This window comes from Dermacentor albipictus, chromosome 9 (genome assembly GCF_038994185.2).
Source record: "Dermacentor albipictus isolate Rhodes 1998 colony chromosome 9, USDA_Dalb.pri_finalv2, whole genome shotgun sequence".
NCBI lineage: Eukaryota > Metazoa > Arthropoda > Arachnida > Ixodida > Ixodidae > Dermacentor > Dermacentor albipictus.
Window position 1 is genome coordinate 83458715 of NC_091829.1, and position 21001 is coordinate 83479715.

The 21001-nt window shown below is 43.5% G+C and overlaps 1 protein-coding gene across 4 annotated transcripts in view; it reads right to left on the bottom strand.

Annotated features, from left to right (window-relative positions):
- The window catches only part of LOC135919837 (multiple PDZ domain protein-like), a 532904-nt gene that overhangs the window by 20411 nt on the left and 491492 nt on the right, over nucleotides 1-21001 (bottom strand). For 3 of the 4 annotated variants that reach the window (XM_065453786.1, XM_065453789.2, XM_065453788.1), the window contains exons 30-32: nucleotides 18519-18663; nucleotides 4847-5121; nucleotides 4324-4407 (exon numbers count right to left, since the gene is read on the bottom strand). In XM_065453786.1, coding sequence (XP_065309858.1) covers nucleotides 4324-4407; nucleotides 4847-5121; nucleotides 18519-18663 — 504 coding nt within the window. The remainder of the gene's footprint in view (nucleotides 1-4323; nucleotides 4408-4846; nucleotides 5122-18518; nucleotides 18664-21001) is intronic. The other variant, XM_065453790.2, reaches the window with a different exon arrangement.

A 21001-nucleotide genomic window follows, 5' to 3' on the forward strand; every position in this document is an offset into this window, starting at 1 on the left:
ACGTGTGCAAAGAGTGGGCATGCCAAGAGACGCTTTAAAGGTAATCTTCCGCGTGTGCAAAGAGTGGGCATGCCGAGAGACGCTTTAGAGGTAATCTTCCACGTGTGCAAAGAGTGGGCATGCCAAGAGACGCTTTAGAGGTAATCTTCCGCGTGTGCAAAGAGTGGGCATGCCGAGAGACGCTTTAGAGGTAATCTTCCACGTGTGCAAAGAGTGGGCATGCCGAGAGACGCTTTAGAGGTAATCTTCCACGTGTGCAAAGAGTGGGCATGCCGAGAGACGCTTTAGAGGTAATCTTCCACGTGTGCAAAGAGTGGGCATGCCAAGAGACGCTTTAGAGGTAATCTTCCGCGTGTGCAAAGAGTGGGCATGCTGAGAGACGCTTTAGAGGTAATCTTCCGCGTGTGCAAAGAGTGGGCATGCCGAGAGACGCTTTAGAGGTAATCTTCCACGTGTGCAAAGAGTGGGCATGCCAAGAGACGCTTTAAAGGTAATCTTCCGCGTGTGCAAAGAGTGGGCATGCCGAGAGACGCTTTAGAGGTAATCTTCCACGTGTGCAAAGAGTGGGCATGCTAAGAGACGCTTTAGAGGTAATCTTCCGCGTGTGCAAAGAGTGGGCATGCCGAGAGACGCTTTAGAGGTAATCTTCCACGTGTGCAAAGAGTGGGCATGCCAAGAGACGCTTTAAAGGTAATCTTCCACGTGTGCAAAGAGTGGGCATGCCAAGAGACGCTTTAGAGGTAATCTTCCGCGTGTGCAAAGAGTGGGCATGCCGAGAGACGCTTTAGAGGTAATCTTCCACGTGTGCAAAGAGTGGACATGCCAAGAGACGCTTTAGAGGTAATCTTCCGCGTGTGCAAAGAGTGGGCATGCGGAGAGACGCTTTAGAGGTAATCTTCCGCGTGTGCAAAGAGTGGGCATGCCGAGAGACGCTTTAGAGGTAATCTTCCACGTGTGCAAAGAGTGGGCATGCGGAGAGACGCTTTAGAGGTAATCTTCCGCGTGTGCAAAGAGTGGGCATGCCGAGAGACGCTTTAGAGGTAATCTTCCACGGGTGCAAAGAGTGGGCATGCCAAGAGACGCTTTAGAGGTAATCTTCCGCGTGTGCAAAGAGTGGGCATGCGGAGAGACGCTTTAGAGGTAATCTTCCGCGTGTGCAAAGAGTGGGCATGCGGAGAGACGCTTTAGAGGTAATCTTCCGCGTGTGCAAAGAGTGGGCATGCCGAGAGACGCTTTAGAGGTAATCTTCCGCGTGTGCAAAGAGTGGGCATGCGGAGAGACGCTTTAGAGGTAATCTTCCGCGTGTGCAAAGAGTGGGCATGCCGAGAGACGCTTTAGAGGTAATCTTCCACGTGTGCAAAGAGTGGGCATGCCAAGAGACGCTTTAAAGGTAATCTTCCGCGTGTGCAAAGAGTGGGCATGCCGAGAGACGCTTTAGAGGTAATCTTCCGCGTGTGCAAAGAGTGGGCATGCTGAGAGACGCTTTAGAGGTAATCTTCCGTGTGTGCAAAGAGTGGGCATGCCGAGAGATGGCGTGGTGTCATGTTAGCTGTCTTCCAGAGCGTTTAGTATTGGATGCTGCATAATCTCGAGTTTTGTTGACTCGTTAGAGTGAGAGGCGGACAAAGCGTTCGCTATCAGCTGCTGGGCCGGAGTGCACGAGAAAGCGCGGCTGGCTTCGCTTAATTTGTACCACTTATGTGAAGATATCGTCGACATAAGTGGCATGAAACCATATCATTCCTCGATGACTCCTAAATTCATCAACATGAATTATTTTCTTATTCAAATTTGCTTATTTCAATTGTCCAATGATTAAAAAAATTCCGTGACCTCTTTCCATGTAAGAAAAATCGATCGGCGACTGTACTCATTTGCATAAAAGGCCAAATTTCAATACAAAGAAATTTTGATACAGTGAAGCAAATTGCCAATTTTAACTAGTTCATTATATCGAGGTTTAACAGTACTATGTAATGACCTTGACTTGCTTACTTTAATAATACTAGGATGTGAACATCATTTTATATTAACTGTGATAACAGCTGTTCGTTATTCAAAAACTATTTGATATTCGATTCGGTTCGATTTCAGCACTATTCAATTAGTATCGGATTCAGTCTGAAAAATTACTATTCGCACAGCCCTAAGTAAGTAAACAAAGCCACAAGAATGCCTGAAGACACAAGCATGGTCAGACAAATCTCCGTACTACCCACCATTCCCATGGCAGCTGAACAATCATAGTGCCAGAGTTCCCTCCAGTAATTTTAGTAGGAAACTCTATGCTTATGCCACTCCCACCCTTGCTCACCCCACTTCTCATGCGCAATCCCCAGCTTCAACAGTGCAACGAGTGTGCAGTCAGCCATCTTCTAGAGGGCAATGTTGTGAGGAATGCACTTATCTCCTGTTGAATTTCTCCGGGCATTGCTTCAACGATGCCTTCAAGATTACTGCGACTCAAAACTCTTAACACTGAAGAGAAAGAGTGAATAAGTTTGGACTGACAAAGTATTCTTTCAAAAGCCTATTTTAATTAATTTCATGCTAATCAAGTGTTTGAATCTAGAACAGAAATTGACAGTCAAAGTTCTATTTTTGAACGTCTCGCTGACGCTCCAGCACCACTTAGTTAATGTGATGTCACAGATTTCAAAGTGTTCTTTTTTGCATTTAAGTGGTTGTAACTCGGTATAAGTTCTTGAAACTTGCCAAGTTCAGTCTCTGGCTTTTTCAGAATACAATGCAGCTCAAGATCCTTAGCAATGAATAATTTTGAACTAGGCCCGAATGGGCACTGTCAAAATCCATGACGTCATGGGGAGCAGGTGCAGGATCTTCAAGGCCCCATCGCCACCCGTCTTATGTGTGTTTTCTAGCTTTCTCAAGCCTCTTCTCACGATAAGAGTGACTTTTTTGGTAGTGCACGAAGGTAATTCGCTCATGCTGTTTAAATAGTTTTTCTCTTTACTACTCCTTTAACATTATTTGCAACATTACAGATGTGGGCTTTTCCAGAGTACTTAAAGAGCTAAGAAGGAGAAATGGGAGCACACAGGACAAGGAATGGCTTGGTAGTAATTGGGCAACTTCAGACTGTAAAACCAACTGTATTTGGGGAAATCAACGAGCTGTCCTGATGCCATGGAACTCTGCTAATACATTCTGCGGTCTTGCATTGATATCCTTTAGGTTGTGTTAGGCTTAGGTGGCACTCAGCTTTAGATGCCTGCGCAATTCTTAGAAGTGGTTTAAGTTTTCCATGAGAATTTTATGAGCTGAATTTTCACTCAGTCACTTGCCTCTGTTGAATTGCCCGATGGAATGAAGAATAGGTTACATAGTGCATAAAACCACCAAACAAATCAAGTTTATATATATCTATACTTAGAATACCAGAATGTCAAAAAATACAGTCACTAGAAGAGAAAGCTGGGAGAGCTGGCAGTCACTGAACATAGTGCGACAACAAAAGCAATGGAAAGAAGAGAAGCATAACTACAGAGGAGAAGCCCTGACTGACAACACTCTTATTTCACAGAAAAAAAAGTTAAATGTAAGATCTTTCACGTTTCGTACCAGTACTCGAATAAATTTTCAGCGTTAGTCACAACAGCCATTTCATAAAAAGGTCATCAAACATAAAAGCGATCACACTCATCAGTAAGCTTTGACTGATTAGCCACTATTTTGTCTTGTGCAGTTCTATTTTCATTTTTTTTTTGTTCCTGCCACTGTCTAAATATGTTTGGTGGCAGAATGTGCAAAACACGAGAATCAACAAGAAGCTGGGCAGTTTGGTGCGTAACCAGGGCTGGTATAGAAAAAAGAGCGTGAAGAATGTTGCCACTCAAGATGACACTTGTATCAGCCAGGTGCTGGTTGCACTCGTGCATAAAGAAATTAATTTTTACACGCAATATGGGTGATATCATGTCGGCTGTCACGAGTTTCACTTTGTTATTTCTTCTTCAGGGTATTTTGTTTGATTTTCTGTTTTGCAGAGTTTGTGCAGTGTTCTGACCTCTGTGACACTGCCTCGCTGTAAATTTATCCTGTGTTGCTTCAACAAACTTCATTTGTTAGTGCATAATTTGTCTTGTCCTCTTCTCTGCCTCTCTGTCTGTGTACATCCCTTTATGCACAGCTGTTTCGATTCCCGTCATGAACACAATAAGAGCTTTCTTGCTCTATGTAGAGAGTACTCAGTGAACCTTTGGACGACACTGAAAGGCTTTCTTTTCAGAACTGTCCCTCAGCAATTGGCTTTTCATTGCCACTACAGTGTTGCAGTTTTGCTCATGCAGTGCGGCAACTCACCTCCAGAATTTGGTCGCCCGGTCGAAGACGACCGTCCATCGCAGCAGCACCATCAGGATATACTTCATGGATGATGACTGCACCCTATCAAAGAGAAAAAGCAAACGCCGGACATAAGATTGTGGTCAATTTCAACATTATTATCTTTGAGAACAGGCCACACACAAGCGTGCATGCACACACCACTGTGGTAACAATATGTCTTGATGCCTCGTGGCTGTGACTTGTAACAATGGTTAACTTGTTGCTTTGCTAACCTTATTCGTAGCCTTGAAACCATGTGAGAAACTGCTTCCGTTGTTTATAGTGACACTGAGGTTCTGTTTTGACAGCCCTTCATGCGTAACTTTTTCAAGCTGGCGTTAAACAATGTGTGTATGAATTATAGCCATGCACCCTTCTGGTTTCCTGTAGGTCGGGTTGTTATATGCATTGCGTTAACCTCCCCGCCTTTCCTTGCTTCTTTCTCCCCTCATCGCAGTACGAATAGAGAACTGGACTGGAGAGGAGAAAAGTTCCTCACCAGAGGTGTGTCTGAGCCACCGACAATGCTGAGCCCCAGACCAAGTTTCTCCTTGGTGATTTCGATGGCCGTCGGGCGGCCCGGCCGGATGACGTCCGACCCCGGCGAGGTGGTGCCGCTGTCTGGCTTCTGGGGCGTTTGGTCTGGCGTGTGTTCGGCCACGGTTTCCGGCCGCAGTGGGGACAGCAAGGGCGATGGAAGGCGGCCATCGGGAGACGACGGGGATGGCCGGCATTTCGACGAGCAGTGCGAAAGTGCCAGGGAGCCCACCGTGCCTGTTGGCATCCCACACACAGTTTTAGCAAGGGCACGGAGTGGAAAAAGAGAGAAACTTAAGGACACCAAATATTTCAATTTTTTGAACTGCACTGAATGAAACTAATTACAGGAACTAGAACAAACAGACACACCAGACAGTACAAGAGAGTGCTTTCTCGTCTAGTCTGGTGTGTCTATTTGTGTTAGTTCCTGTAATTGTTTTAAGTCAACGCAGCTCAGAATTTATGATGACCAAGTAGCCCAATTCTTCGCTTTACCAAAATTTCATCACAGACCGTAACACATATCTAACACTACAGTGCATCAGTGTGACCTTGGTCGTATTTTTACACTGCCTCTTCATAAATTATCAAATTGCTCGAACTACTGTTGCAGCAAGCAAAAAATTGCGTTAGCTGACCACATGCTAGCTTGCAAGGTATCACTCTGTATGTCGCATCTGGTTCTCCGAAACACAAGTTTCAAATGCTCTTTTCAATTAACTACGTACGTCGAGTCTAAACGTATGCCGAGGCGAAACGAGATAATATGTGGAGGCAAGACTACCAAAGGCTAATAAAATTGGAGTTGCATTCTCTATGAATTCCAGGAATGTCACTTTCAGTATGTGCTGATGGCTCAGCAAAGCAAAACTGGATGTAATGCAGAAAGAATTCATTACACAGTTCTCGAAATCATTATCAGGTTGCCCATCAGTTCAGTGGGGCGCTGCACTGAGCTCAACACCACACAAAAGCAGATGTAATGCAGAAAGGAATGCCAGACTTGCCATGAGAGTTATTTTTACATTGCACAGTTCTCGAAATCACTATCAGCTTGCCTGTCACTTCAGCGGGGTGCTGTACTGGGCTCAACGTCACACAAAAGCAGAGGTAATGCAGAAAGGAATGGCAGATGTGCCAAGGGAGTTATTTTCACATTACATGTGCAGGCTCTCGAAAACATCATTAGGTTGCCTTTCACTTGAGTGGGATGCTGTACTGAGCTCAATACCACACAAAAGTGAGAGTATCTCTGAATATGAACAAATGAGAAGTATGCCCCTTGGTCAGCTGGGTGATGCATGCTGGCAAGGATGGAAAGTCGCAACAATTTCATTACAACACTCCATTTCTCTGTTTTCGCTTACACTTTACAATGAGAGTGCATTTCTCAGCCTGCATCGTTCAGTAATACAGTTGTCATTCGTTGCTCATCTGTTTCATCCATTCGTTTAGTCCAATAGGAAGAAGATAACTGGTGGCCTACTAGAGGTAAAGAATGAGTGTCAAGGGAAGGGAGGCAGATTTAAGGATGACGGAATAATTAGGTGGTGTGATTAGAACAGAAAATTTGCAGGCATATAGAATGGCGACAGCTGATGCAAGACAGGGATAATTGGAGGTTGCTGGGAGAATCCTTCCTCCTGCAGTGCACACAAAATAGTTTTTTTTATTTTCTACAAATGCACATGTTGCAAAAGGGCAAGTATATTTATTTTTGTTATCACAATACATAATCGCCATCGTGGTAGCGCTGAGTCAAGGGAACAAAATGGTAGCCACGGATGTTATCTTTTTGCAAGAAAAAGTATTCTGAGAAAGAAAAAAAACCACACGACCAAAAGCATTTTGCTGTGTTACTCTTTAAAAACATGCCCTGACAACCATTCAGGCATTGAACTGGATCTCACATTCTTAAGCCAACTACAAAGTAACAGTTGTAACCAAAGTGAGGGACATTTACGTTTGCTCACCACGTGAGTCGGCTAGCGCCTGCGTCATATTGTCTGCTGCCGAGATCTTGCACAATGGCTTCACTTCCAAAACAAGCGAGTGTAGGTGAACCGTAAACTCATGCTGAAGTGGCCTTACACGATGACAAATAGAGTGCAGTGCATGCAGTGCTTGCTGCGCTGTTAAACTGAGGGCACAAGTTTTTCCGTCAAGTAAACTAACGCCAAAAGTAAAGCCGAATCGAAGAGACTTATATACAAGCAGGAAAGATCTGTTGTCTCGTTGTCTGTGCTTTTGGCCATGTCAAACACAAGCCAACAACGTTATCAAAGCCACAACGTTATCAAGCCACGACGTTATCAACGACGTCATCAAGCCGCGTTATCAAAACAATGCAACCCCCACGGGCACTTTGCTTTCTTGCTATCACGTCCACAGCCGGTACTGATTTAGCAAGAGGCAAAGTGCACAGCCACTGCTAAGCAACAACATTCACTGTTTCACCAAAACAATTTCAGACCGCACAGCAATGCAGCAGTTACTCACGAGACTGTCCCCACATGCACTTTTTGAGTTAGTCTATATCATGCTGGTAAATGGCTTCAGCTACTACAGTACAGCAAGAGAAAGCCTTCAATTTTGCAATACATGCATTACTACACAAAAGGCTACAGCATTGTTTATGAAATGTAAAAAAAAAGGAAAGAAAGAAATAGAAACTGAATAGCACACAAGATTCGTTTATGAATATTTGTTTCTAAACAGTTGTGTTCGAATAGCGAAATTTTTAATTGAATACGAATATGTAAAAAAATAGCCTTTAAATACTGAATTCCATGCTGAATATTTGCAATTTTTAAGCAAAGTGAAATATAAAAGTTTCGCCGAGCTTGTTTGGCAACAGAAGGCTTATATACACCATACAATAGATCTGATTCTGTGAAAAACTCAATGCCAGGTCAGCTGAGAGGCTTCTAAATGAGGCACAAAGGAAAGCTGATCGTATCTGTAGCATCATGACAATGCCAGTAATGAGACAAACCAGCAGAAAGTCACCTGACGCTCTTAGTAGAGTGTAGTGCTTGTTGAGTAAAATAAGTACAATTCTATCACGCATTATTGGTTAAATTGCGTGAACAAATTCAAAGGCTGCCTCAGGTAAGACAGGCTTATTTATCAACTGAAAACCATTGAGCTTAATTTATGTACGAGTGTGGGCTACAGGCAACACACCAGAAAAAACATGTTCTTGTTTTTTTTGTGCCTAGTTTAGGTACCAAGTATGAAGATTCTTGCAAAGTGTCTTTGGCCAACGCTGAATGACAGGCAGCAAGTGTCATTTGTTGAGTTAGAGTGGGCACACAGGACAAGAAAGGAGAAGTTTTGCACGAAACTCGCATTATTTTGAAAGCATGGTCTGAGGAGACAGACCAATGCAAGAGCCCAGGCAGCAGGGGCATTACCTAGATGATGTAAAGCAAATGCAACATACACCTATGTTTCACATTCAACGAGAACTGCCTGCACATGTTCCAAACAGAGCCAGAGATGGCTTCGGGTGAAGGTCGCTTCCAGTGTTCTGCTTGGTGTTGCACTCACCCCCCTTCACCCCCCCCCCCAATTTGCTAAAAAAGCTTCTGGAAAAAAATATTTATTCTTTTCATTGAATGTGCTTATTGTTGGTGTATTTTGCATATATAGATAAAGAAATAACATTTTCCTTTATTTACTTCTCTCATTCTTAAATGGCCAAGAAATCTCCCCTACGCGTTCACTAGGGGCGGAAGACCTCGAACAAGTGTAGGAGCATATTTTTAAGCATAAAAATTGTGGTTTTGGAGCAGAATATCTTGAAATTTGAGCAGGCTAAGAGAAAGGGGAGGGCATCTTATGAGTCACAAATTTCAAATTTGAAACAGAACACTCAAAATCCGGGGAAGCTCAAAGAAGTAAGCTATCACAATTTCAGTAAACGACAAGCTCAGAAGTCGAACTTTTTGAATTAGCACACGAAGTGTATTTAGAAACAGCCTTACAGTTGTCATAGAACCAGCTTCAAAGGGCACAAAAGAATGCTGTGTTCTGCTTTCTAATGTCTGCCGCATACAGTGAATTACCGAAAGTTCCAGCTCCCACAATTCAAACTAATGGATAACTCGAACAGCATTTTGGGTCAGGTTGCAGCAGCAGACATTTAGGCGGAGACAAACTCTCAATATTGCAACACATAAAGGCATAACCTGGTTAGTTCAAGCAAAAGTCCCATTACCCTCCCATCATTTATTGCGTTTGATGTCCAAACACAAGTTGAAAAATTCTAGCTGAACGCTATAGTGCATGCAGTATTTTTTGTTGTTTTGTTTTTCGTACTAACACTCGGGCTCTCTGGTGCAGCTCCAGCACAGCTCCGGCGTATGCTATAGCTGATACACGGTGTGATCGACTGAGACCACATAATACTGGTACAACAGTGAACCTGCAGCTCCATTTGCGTTTCGCTACATGGTTACTTTGTACACTGCAGGTGTTCTTCCGATAATTCAAATTACGATTTACCAAAAAATGCTCTGCAAACCAATGTACTTCTCACCATTAGTAATGAGATTGCGAAATTACAGGCGCGCTATTAGCCCATGGACGTGGCTAATGCAGGGTGATTTGGCATTCACGCTGTGAATGAATGGGTGCACTTGATGCTGCAGTGAACCCTCTTAATGGCATCTTCAACACATGCATCACTACCCACAGCAAAAATGGTCATTCATGGTATTTTATTACCAACCTAATGAGGATTCTCAGTGTGAGTACTTCACCACGTGTCACTCTTAATCGACACAAATATGTCTATGGACTTTGCTTGTTTCCATTTTTGTTTACATATTAAATAACTTATTTTTATGACCAAATGACATAGACGCCGTGATCTCCGTGTGGCCAAAAAATTTGTGGCAAGGCCTCAACTGGTGTACTAATGTGCTACTAGCACAGCACAAAATTAAAGCAAACGCAGTAACATTCTTGCAACATGGGTGCTTCAAATGACTTTGAACCGAGTGTCGTCAGGCTCAAATACGGCATGTGCACTACTACACGGTGTTCCTTGCAGGCAACGCGCAGCCCATTCGAAGCTTTCGCATTTACATTTTACGTCTACCTACACCACCATAAGCGAAACAAGCGCACAAAATTAAATAAACACATTGAATTATTTGCATTAGTATTAACAGGTGTCACGTGAAAAGTCGTTTAAAAGGACCAAGATGTCTAGAAAAACTTCCGAGGTTTTACGTGCCCAAGATGTCTCCCGCTGGCCAGTTGACCGAGCCAAAGCTCGCTTGGTCTACCACCCCTGCTGGCAGAAATAATCATGCCTGCTTGTTGGCGTCTCACGAGATAAGTTTGAAGATATGCGATTCAGAAGTCTCCGACAAAACACGAACACAGAAGCGCTAATGTGATCACACATGAATGCAGTACAATGCAAGCTGGAATGGCATGGTATTCAACGCCTGCAGCAACTCCCTAGCGGCAAGGATATCGTTCTGGAGCTGGCTTCAGCACGAAACCTTAGTGGCCGCACTTGCTGTTTTGGAGCAACTTGGGTGCAATTTGAGGCATTTTTATGGATTAGGCAGAGCTTGTAAATGTAGCATTTTGGATCAAGTCGCACAGCTGTACCACTCTGTGCTCACTCAAGGAACTGGTTCATCTGGAACAACAGACCACAGTTCTCCTGCAGCAGAATCACTCAGAAGCCATTTGCATCCCCCTTTCTCTGGCCCTGTTGACCGTAACAACGGTTGTCCCATATAGCACTCGAACAGAAAGAATACAATAACACCTCGTTATAACAAAGTCAACAGGGGACCCAGGATTACTTCGTTAAATTTATTAATCTGTTATTTCTATTATTGCATGTACTGCAATATCAATTTCTATGAGGATTTCAATGGAAATTTAGCTTGCTTCATTTTATCCATTGTTTAGTTGTACCCTGTTTTGTTATAGTGAACTTCAACTGTATATCAAAACTTTGAACAGCGAATTCTCAAACTGAGTACAAATGGGATAGTAAGACCATTCAATTAACATTGGTAATCTTGAATATTTGCCCTCCCCCAGTTTTAAGTGAAACAAGTCAATATCCAGCGGAATTGTGCCAAAAGACAAGATAAACATGCAGCCAATTACACAACTACAAAGTTTTGCCACACAGACCAGTGCACGCTTTTTAGCACAGAATTTGTCTGTGATAATTAGTTCAGCCTTAGAACAGCACTTGGCCATATCCAGATGTGATCAATTGTAACTGCATCATGATCAGTATAATCATGATCAATCTCTTTGCTTTGGATGTTCAGTGAAGACCAGAGGTTGGAAACCTGACTCATCAGTCGACTCACCCAGACAGACCCATGAGTTTGTGAGTGAGTCTGGCTTAGTTAAACTTTGCTGAGTCTGGGTTCAAGTGAAGCCCGGCTCAGTAGAAGCCTTAAGCAAACAATAAATTTTGTCAGTCTGGGCAAGTTCTGATTATTTTCCCGGCCTACTGTCAATTTTGGAAAAGCCATCGATAACAACCGTGGCGTGTGCCATGTTTCAGCCGACTGTATGAACAGAAAAAAACAGAATAGTGTGGCTGCTGCATTATAGGCAGCACGTTTAGACCTTTGCTGCCTCCTCAAGGTCACTGCACTTACCCTTTCCCTCACACACATATATCAGCTTTATCTACGCCCCAGTAGCATTGCCACCACTCACTCTAGACACATGGCACAATGCTTCCATCACCCTGCTTTTGCTGTCCTTCTCGTTTTCCCTCTAAAACTGTGCCCACTCTTCGTGCCTCCGAGGCACGATGGAAGGAGTTTGGAAGGGAAACATGGGAAGCCTCATGGGAAGCGCGAAGCATTGTGTGAAACGCGAGTATAGCTTTCGCTTTCACCTTTGTGACGAAGGTGAGGAATGGCCGAATTTATGGTGGTGGCAGCATCGTGAGAAACAAGTGAGATCGATGCCAAATGCCAAGTTTAGTGGGTTCAGTCAGGTTTACTGGCTCAACCTTCTTTCACTGTACCGCGCACACATGCTGCTTAAAGGAAGCACCAGTGTTGCCTTGTGTGGATGTGGCGCATGCATTCAATGTGATTGACAGCCCAAGTAAGTGTAAGTCCCTTAGTCTAAGTTGGCCAGCCTGAATCCGATACTGGTGAATGTGATTCCAAGAGAGCTTGACTGAGCAGAATTTTGGTGAGTCTGAGTTTGAATGAGCCCATCTGAGTATAATTTCGGTGAATATGAGCCCAAGTGAGCTTAGATGAGCAGAATTTTATCAGTACAAGTGAGCCCGGCTGGGTAAAATTTGGTGAGACAGAAGGGGCAGCTGGATCAATCACCACAACAATGCTTTAAAAGAAGCATACATAATGCATGTTGGTATCCCATACTTGCAAAACCAAAATGAAAAAGAATGAAGCAGAGGACTAGACGGACACAATACTGTGTTCTTCGAGCCTCCTACTTCGTCCTTTATTATTCCGTACTGTTTTCACAAGTACGACAATACCCCTGCACTCTCCATTAAGAGGGGGTGAGATTTTTGCAAGCAATTTCATCACTATACTGGAGCGCACTTCCTGCATGCCAGATTTGGCCTCCTGCAACTTTCTCTTTGTTCACCTAATGCAAACTCGTGCTGTAGAGGCAGCATTTTGAGAGTGTCGACATTGCTGCTGAGGCATGTAAGAGAATAAAGCCTTCAAAAGTGCTTCCAGCAATGAAAGAAGAGGTGGAACCAATGCATTGGTGTCTAATGAGTATTGTTCTGAAGGTCACCACGTTGAAGCATTGGAAAATTTGCAAAGTTAACTGTTTTCAAAGCATACTGCACAAGCTTTTAAGACAAACCTCATACTTCATCATGCTTTGCTGTATCCATTCTGCAGCCTTTCATTTCCCGAGAAATGTGTGGACATGGCTAAAAAAAAAAAGTAGATTTAGAAAATAAAGGAAGAGACCCGTAAATCGGATGGCAGTTGCTGCCAAACATTCTGCCACATGGCGGAAGGCATTGCCACTGGCCAGATGGTACTTACAAGCAAACGTTTCCAAGGGACATCAAGCGGGTTAAGTAGACGGGCATGCGGCGGCCAAAGGTGGCAAGCCAAGCATGCACAGTAGGCAACAAGATGAGGGGGCATTCACGAAGCACAGGCCCGCCGCCCCATGCATGCAGGCACGCACGGTTTTTCCCACCGCCACCACGGCAGCAGCAGAAGTGGAAGTGGCGGAGGTGGCAGGTAGAGGGCAGCATGGGACAAGGTAGATGAGAGAGAGAGAAAGAGAGAGAGAGAAAAGGCACCAGCGTGCGCCCGAGCGAGAAAGAGCGTGTTGCTTGATTTGCAAAGGCCCCTGCCCCCCAAAAGCCTCTGCCTTGCTGTCCTGCAAGATGGCTGAAAACTCTCAATGTACCTAATGAAAAATGCTGGGCTAGTTAGAAATGAGATATTTGAGCAGTTTCTGGAGCTTAGGAAGGACAAAAAAGAAATCTGTGCAGGAAACTTTGCTTATGATTGTCAACCATGTAAGTGGCTAGCAGAGTGCTTCTAGGAAGCTTACCAACATACTATGTTGGGCTAGCATTGTTGTCGACATTAGTGGCGCAAAAGGTTGAAAAAGAACAAAGAGACGGACAGAAAAAGCACTTTCTGTTGGAGCACTTTTTGACAGGAAGAGCTTTTTCTGTCCGTCTCCTTTTTCCTTCCCTACCGTTTGTGCCACCAGCATCGACAGTCTAGAAAGCTACTCACTTCATTAAAGGAATGGTGCGTTTGATTCAATATTTTTGTTGCAGTGAAGATATCTAGGTAGTTATTGTTGCATCAATGCCTAGTTCCATAGAGAGCAAAACCGCTAACCAGCACATCTACGGCAGTAGTATATAGGTGGATAATACCTGCATCTCAAAGCTATAATAGTCGGTGCTCAGTGACGAATGCGCCCTACAAATCACCTACACGAGAGCTTGTGTCATTTGCATTGGCTCTTTTTGTATAGGTGGTGAAACTTTGACCATAGACAATGAAAATGGGCAAAAAAGAGCCAAAGCAGAAAGTTATTTGCTTTAAAAAAGAAAAAGTGCCTTTGAAAAAGACAGAAATGACAGGACAGGGACAATGAATGCCAGGGTGGAAGCACAGGGCAGGACATCCAAACAAAAGGACAGGGCAGGAAAAGTGCCTGTTCCCTGCATGTCCTGTTGTCTTCTATGTCCTATCCTAAGGCCTTCTTCTTCGGCACAAGTGCTTGAAAAGTCCCAAACTCTAAAGCTATTTAGAAACAGGAGTCTCTACATGTGCTCTTTGTGATCACCTAGGGCTCAAGGCTTGTTTACCGCATTTCGACATGTATAGCCAACGCAAGAGACTCGAGCGATTTGAGAAAAACAGGAGGCGTAAATTAAGACTACACTTTGCCTTCAGGTGCGGCTTCATGGCAATGTGCTTCTCATTGCCATGAAGTTGCACCTGAAAAGAAAATTTCTGTTGTCATGAGGACCCTTGCAAATCAATGCACAATCCATATAAACTTCTCCATGCTGCTCTGAAGCTGCGGCATGCTTCAGCAGAAAGCAGCAGTTAAGGCCATGAAGACTGAACAGCAGAGTAAGCTTGTTTTGAGAGCTTTGGTTCAGCAGGTTGCGCTTACAAAAATATAAACGCTGTAATAGGTTACTTACATGTATCAGAGCAGTAGCTTTTGCTTTCTTATCCTAGGGCTATGACTGTGGCATAAATTATATGCAAAGGTGGGTTGTATATGCAAAAATGCGGTCTAGTCGCACGTGTTTGGTAGTCTTGGAGCCAGTGGTTGAACCAAGGTCGGCTACACAATGTTGACTGGCAACACACAGAATGTTACATGCCAATGTGTGATGTGTCGTGTTAGCAATGAGAGAGGCTCCGTTCTGCGTTTGCACTGGTACTCGCATAGCCTGTGAGCTTGGAGAGACGTGCTGACCATGCGAAAACATTACTGCTCGCATACCATGTCAGCTCATTATCAACCTGTGGTGAATTTCTTATGTGAGCAGTATGGCTGGCTTACTTCCCTAATTGTGTTTAAATTTAGCTGCCAGCACCAAGGAAGCCAAACACGTCAAAGTGTAGACAAACCTTGAGATTATAAAACACAAACATAGGCTACCAATTTCTTTTGCCCGAGTTTGAAAGCTGTCTCTGCCAAGTGACACTTCAGCATACGTTTACTGCTGATTTCATTAGACTGATGGCAATTAATGCAGGCACAAAAGTTTGCAAATTAACAATCCATGCTAAAATAATGGACACCAGATCATGCTAAAGCAAGATAAACTGTTCTTATCAAGAGCTGAGTCATTAAACGTTTAAAAATTAAAACATTGCAAGCGAATGCTACGATACAAAAATTCACAAACGATGACTCAATAGAAACGAGTCATCGGCTGGATGTTCACACAGTACTCTAATGTGTCTCTTGTAAAGGCAGTTATGTCGGGTATTGCCATGTATCTATGCCTCAAATTCTCAGCATGAACTTAAGCTGCAGTCTTGCAATAACATAAAATTTAATCCGTTGTCTCAAATACTAAGTGCTATGCTGTGGTGAAGATCTGCATATCTTTTTGTAATACTGTAAATTAGCAAAACACGTCAAATTCAGGTACATATTGTGCCACGAGCACACTGCATGACTCGTCGCAATGTGCATTATGTGCACCAGTGCAATCCTCACTCGGGGATGGTTTGGTCCAAAACGGCACTCGTGAAGCCGAAAGAGAAAAGGCTTAAATACTGGGAGCATTTCCTTGCTTCAAAGGAAACTGACTCAAGGTCAGTGCATGAACAGAATTATTCATACTGACAAACGACTTCACAAAAATGCAAGTGCTTCAGTGCCAGTGGACACGTGCACAGTACGGAAGGCATTGGACGACACGGAAACAGAATGTGTGCACATGAAGTTCCAAACGGGTCTCGCAGGGTTTTCAATCAGTGCCCATTAGGTACTTCTTTGAAGTCTCTAAATACAGTCAAACACCTTTATAAAAAAGTGCCTGGGACCTTCAAAGTTATTCATTATACAGGTCACTTCGTTGTAAAGATCGGATACCATACAGCTTACAATAGAACTGGGACAGAATTATTCTATAGTGATTTAATCGACGATAATGAAGTGTAGCGCCTAAGCAAGCAGCTCCGCGTGCCGCACGCTGGAGTCAGTTCTTGAACAAGAAACGATCGGACCAGCTGCGTTCAGTGATTTCGTCTGTGTTTGACCGACGAGTAATAAAGAATGTGTGAGATCATAAACCACACGTCTTCCCACAATTCCTCTGTTATGCTGGTCATTTTGTAGTAGAGGCATTTGTTGAGGAGGTGCTCGACTGTACAGTGCAGTCTGCTGTTAATGGGAACGCTCAAATGTGCATCTCTCACTCGGCTGGTGCAAAAGGTGCAGGTGGCTGCGGAGCAATGCAACTGCACAGGTGTGCCAAAAGTAGTCAGAGGCACTAACCACAAATTAACTGCTGTAAATCTAGCCGACTGTACTCTTGCAAGAGAGGAAAACTCATACATGCTCTGCACTTAAGCGTTCCCTTTAACAGTAGACCCCTTGTACAACTAGTTGGCGATTTTGTAAGCATTTTTACCCCGGTAACATCATCCTCCAAAAGTGAAGGCGAGCCGACGCATAAGAAAACTTTTTTTGAGAATTCCAAGAGCCTTGATAATCTCCCGTGTTTACTGCTTATGGTATCTACTAAGAATGCGTGTTTCATTGAACACGCTTTCATTTGTGCTGAATGAAAAAGAAATTTCGTATCTTTCAGATTGACTGGTGGCATTTTTTGATGATGGTTTCGCCCCATTTTTGCTGTGTTTAGGGCATTGTGGTATTGTATGTGTTGTTGCTTTCTACGCGCATATATTGCCTTGAACCCAGTAAACATGACAGCCGTTAATCAGCACTGCATCCGTATCTACATTCTTGGCTCATTTTCGCACCATGTCTTTCACGGTGATCGCTCACCAATTGGATCACTTTTTAATCCTACTGTTGTTCTGGCTGTCATCACATGCCAACAGTAAGTACTGTTCTTCAGTTGCTATTTGCTAACTGGTGCATGTACGCAAAACTTTGCACCGCAGCTTCTCATGTTTCCTCTTACCCTACTTCCTACCAGCCAGTTCTTGCGAGCCTCATTTGGAACTTCAGTGCTCTGCGAACAGTTTGCAGATCACAGGTCAGGCAATGTGCTGAGGGTACAGTAATTCACAGCCAGGTAAGTGCTACAGATAACTTTGGGTGTCATCAGTCGAACTGCGCCGAAGCAGGTCGTGAAGCCAGCGTATTGTCCCCAGTCCTAGAGAGGATGACACCAGCAAGCAAGAAATGAAGACTTGAACTCCGCAGGACAGGCTGTCTATTCCCATTGCCTTATTATTCAATCATAAACCTTCATGTGATTGCCCTATGTTTTTCTGAAGCAGCATGTGCAGAACTGGTGAGTATGTGCCTTTTTTTTTTATTGCCGCTAATTGATGAGCGATGATGTTTGTTCATCAATGTTTGCATCACCTCCAGTACCTGTTAATACCTACATTGAGACAGCGGTAGTGAGTACAACGAGGAAAGGCACTTGGGCACATGACAAGATAGCCCTCTACAAGTAATGTCTTGACGATGCATGGCTCGAAACTCTGGTCGCCTAATTCTTATGGAGAAAGAACCAAGCACAATAATAAACAATACTAATAATAATATTGAGCAGAAGCCTACTTAAATCCACTGCAGAGTAAAGCCTCTCCCAGCAATTCTCAGTCAACCCGGACTTGTATTTTCCAAGGCTATCCTAATGCCTACAAACTTATTACTGCCATCACTCCAAGATGCCCTCAGCTGTAATTGCCTTCACTTGGTACCCAATCTGCTTATTCAGTGCCTCTCATGGACACGTGCCAATGTTAAACCCACATTTGCTGGTTCCAATGCAGGAGAATGTGAGAGCAATTAACTGTGGTCAGGCTGCTTGTCACAATGGTTTGACAGCTAACAGCAGAAAGTGCCTTGAGGGAAAAGGGGAAGGTGGGGGTTTATAAAAACAGAAAATTTGGCGAATAGGTTTACGATTATCAGCAACACAGAACCACAAGAACAAAGCCGTAGATAAAATTTAAACTGGATAAACGCTGATCTTTCATCTAAATCTTGTTAAAAACTGCTTGGTTCTATAAAAACACAGGAAATAAGCCAGCTATCACAGTAAAGTATACAAAGAAAGCATGTTGCAGCAATGAAAACCCGAGTGAAAGAAATTGGTTTATTTTCTGTTAATAAGATTCAGTTGAATTTCAGTGCGAGCATGTTCTATCACTTCTATCTTCCACTCTATCCTTGTGGCTCTGCTTTGCTCATAATCATGAGGAGGTTTACCGCCCACCATCTCTTCGTTCACATTCATGCACAAACAGCGATCATTTAGAGCATTTTTAATGACACCCTAATTGAACCATCCTATGTCGATGGAATGGCATACACACTCATGCACAAAAGGAAGAATGCAAGGAGTAAACATGCAAGTGGCATTCCGCATGACGGTGCAAGGGTGCAGGCAACGAACTTCACAGGGCACTCACTTTTGCGGTTGGAGGGGGCCATTCGTGAGGGCTCCTGGGTTTCGATAGATGCGGCCTTCTTCTTGAGCAAGGGCACCACGTTGCCCATGGGCCTCGCCACAATCAGCGTCAGCACCCCTTCGGCCTGCTTCAAGAGCTGCGCCACCTGCATGCACATCACAGCGGGCGTCAGCTGTGAGTGATCCCTCACTAACACGAGTGTCACATGGTGCACTTTCGATCAGGATCGAGCCTGATTGGGACCGAATTTCCCGATAGCGATTGGCTCATTCACGTGAGCTGCGGAGGGTAGCCAATCGCAGTCTAGACATTATATCTTGACGGGGCCCAATCGCGATCGGAAGCGCCCTTGTGATACCAGTATAAGTCAAGCACAAACGGGATGAAAACACTGCGGGTATACACTGCGCTAACTGATATTTTATTGATTGTGCATTGTTAGTTGATACCATCTGCGTTGTAGACACAGCGCACTCCTATGCACACAGATGATTAAACAAATTAACAAAGGCAGTGCTTGTGTTACTTTATGCGATCGTATATGAGTCTAAAGGTGGTTGTGTTTACAACAGCAATGTCAACCAACTAGCAGCTCACCAATATCTCCTTAACATTATAATGTCTGCTTGCAAAACATAACAGTATTACAAGTACAGTAGGACCTTGTACATACATTCCGGGAAAAAAAATGTGAGGAAAAACATACTAACTGGGACTACATGCAATCCAAAGTCACTAAAAAAATTCACCAAACTCAACTGCACTTGACATCTAGGTAATGCGAGGTGTTGAGAGAATTGTTGCAGCAACAGATGCCAATGCGTGCCAAACTTTTTATACATATGCACACGCACACGCAGTACACCACTGACGCTTCTTTCAGAAAAACTTCTTTAAAGGAGCCAACAACCACTAACAACATACAATGAGAACATGGAACAGATGACGAGATCACATCTCACATTTAAAGATAAGTGCATAATTTCATCAAATAAATGAGCATTTAGACTGTTAAACTGATACAGAAAGATGCACAGTGAGTAACATGAGGTAACATTTTGTGGTGAAGCATTGTGAATGATGAAGTACAACTCTTACCATGTGACAGAGCCTCTATGTACACGTCTGTCATTACAAGGAACAGATTCACTTGTCACCAAAAATAATTTGTTTGCTACCATTAATTAATGCCTTTGCACCACTGAGCGTGTTCTGCTTTTGCAAACCTTGAACCGTTTTAGCTGGAAACAGGTACTGCCTTTGATCCACATATTGCTGCACGGTATTGCTGCCCTTTACTCTGATATCTTATCAACCCTGACGTGTGCTGCTTATCTTTTTTATGTTTCGAAATGTGAGTCGTTGAACTGCTTGCACGCATTGAATGCAATGCTTCAAGCTCCTTCAGGAACATTCTCTGTGCTATGTGAAGGCAAATCTGGGACTCTCAGCTTCATGTATAAACAGCGGCTGGCCAAGAGCTGGTTCAGCTTTCATTAAACAATCAGCCAACTGTGATCACCCATGTTGCGGCCATGTTAGCGTTGTTTGCTTTCAGGGGTAAGTTCGTGAAATAAATGTTTTCATTGCTTATTTATTTTCTCTGGTAATATTTCCACATCTGTTCCCACATAGTTAACTAAATCATGACAATACAGTGGAACCTGCCAAGGAAAGCAGTTGCTGCCCTGACAAAGACATATGTCTCTTTGTCAAAACATTAATTCCAGTGACATGCCTTGTTTGACCGCTACTGATTCCTCCATGGCACCTCAATTGTTCATTTTTTCAGCCCACCTGATAGCCCATGAGTCTCCTTAATCCCGTTAGCACTACTGTCATTCGCTGCAGTCCCTTAGGTTGTGCGGGTGATTGGTTGCAGCCCCATTCAATAAAACATTTGGCGTAATTGTTTGCCTAGTTTCTCCAGACATTTAGCTACTATAATGTATCAAATAACCAGAATTCGTAAATACGTATGTTTTCAAATTGTTTTATGATACAAAAGGATGGACAGTTGGGCGAGTTGGTAAGGCAACATATTCTTGGTTTGCAGCGCGAAGGGACGCAGACGAAGACTAGAAGAAGACAAGCCTTGTCTTCTTCTAGTCTTTGTCTGTGTCCCTTTACGTTACAAACCAAGAATATGTTTTATAATAGCTTAAATTCTCAAGCGTGCACTACCAAACAAAAAAATGAACTAAAGTGCGATAAATTTCATCCTGGCAGCCATAGTAGACTTAAATGAGTGCAGTTGTGTAGTGGAGTGTACTGCACATCGCTCGGGAAGTTTGCGTCTAAATGTTTTTTTTTCTAAACAGCTATTATTGACACTTTCCAAGAAGTCCCCGGTACATGAAGAAACAGTTTATTTGTTCCGAATGCTCCTTTTAGACTCCTAATAAGCAATGCTTTATAACGTGCAATACTGTAACAGAAACTTGTTCACATTGTGGATAAGAACAATATGAATGCACCCGAAT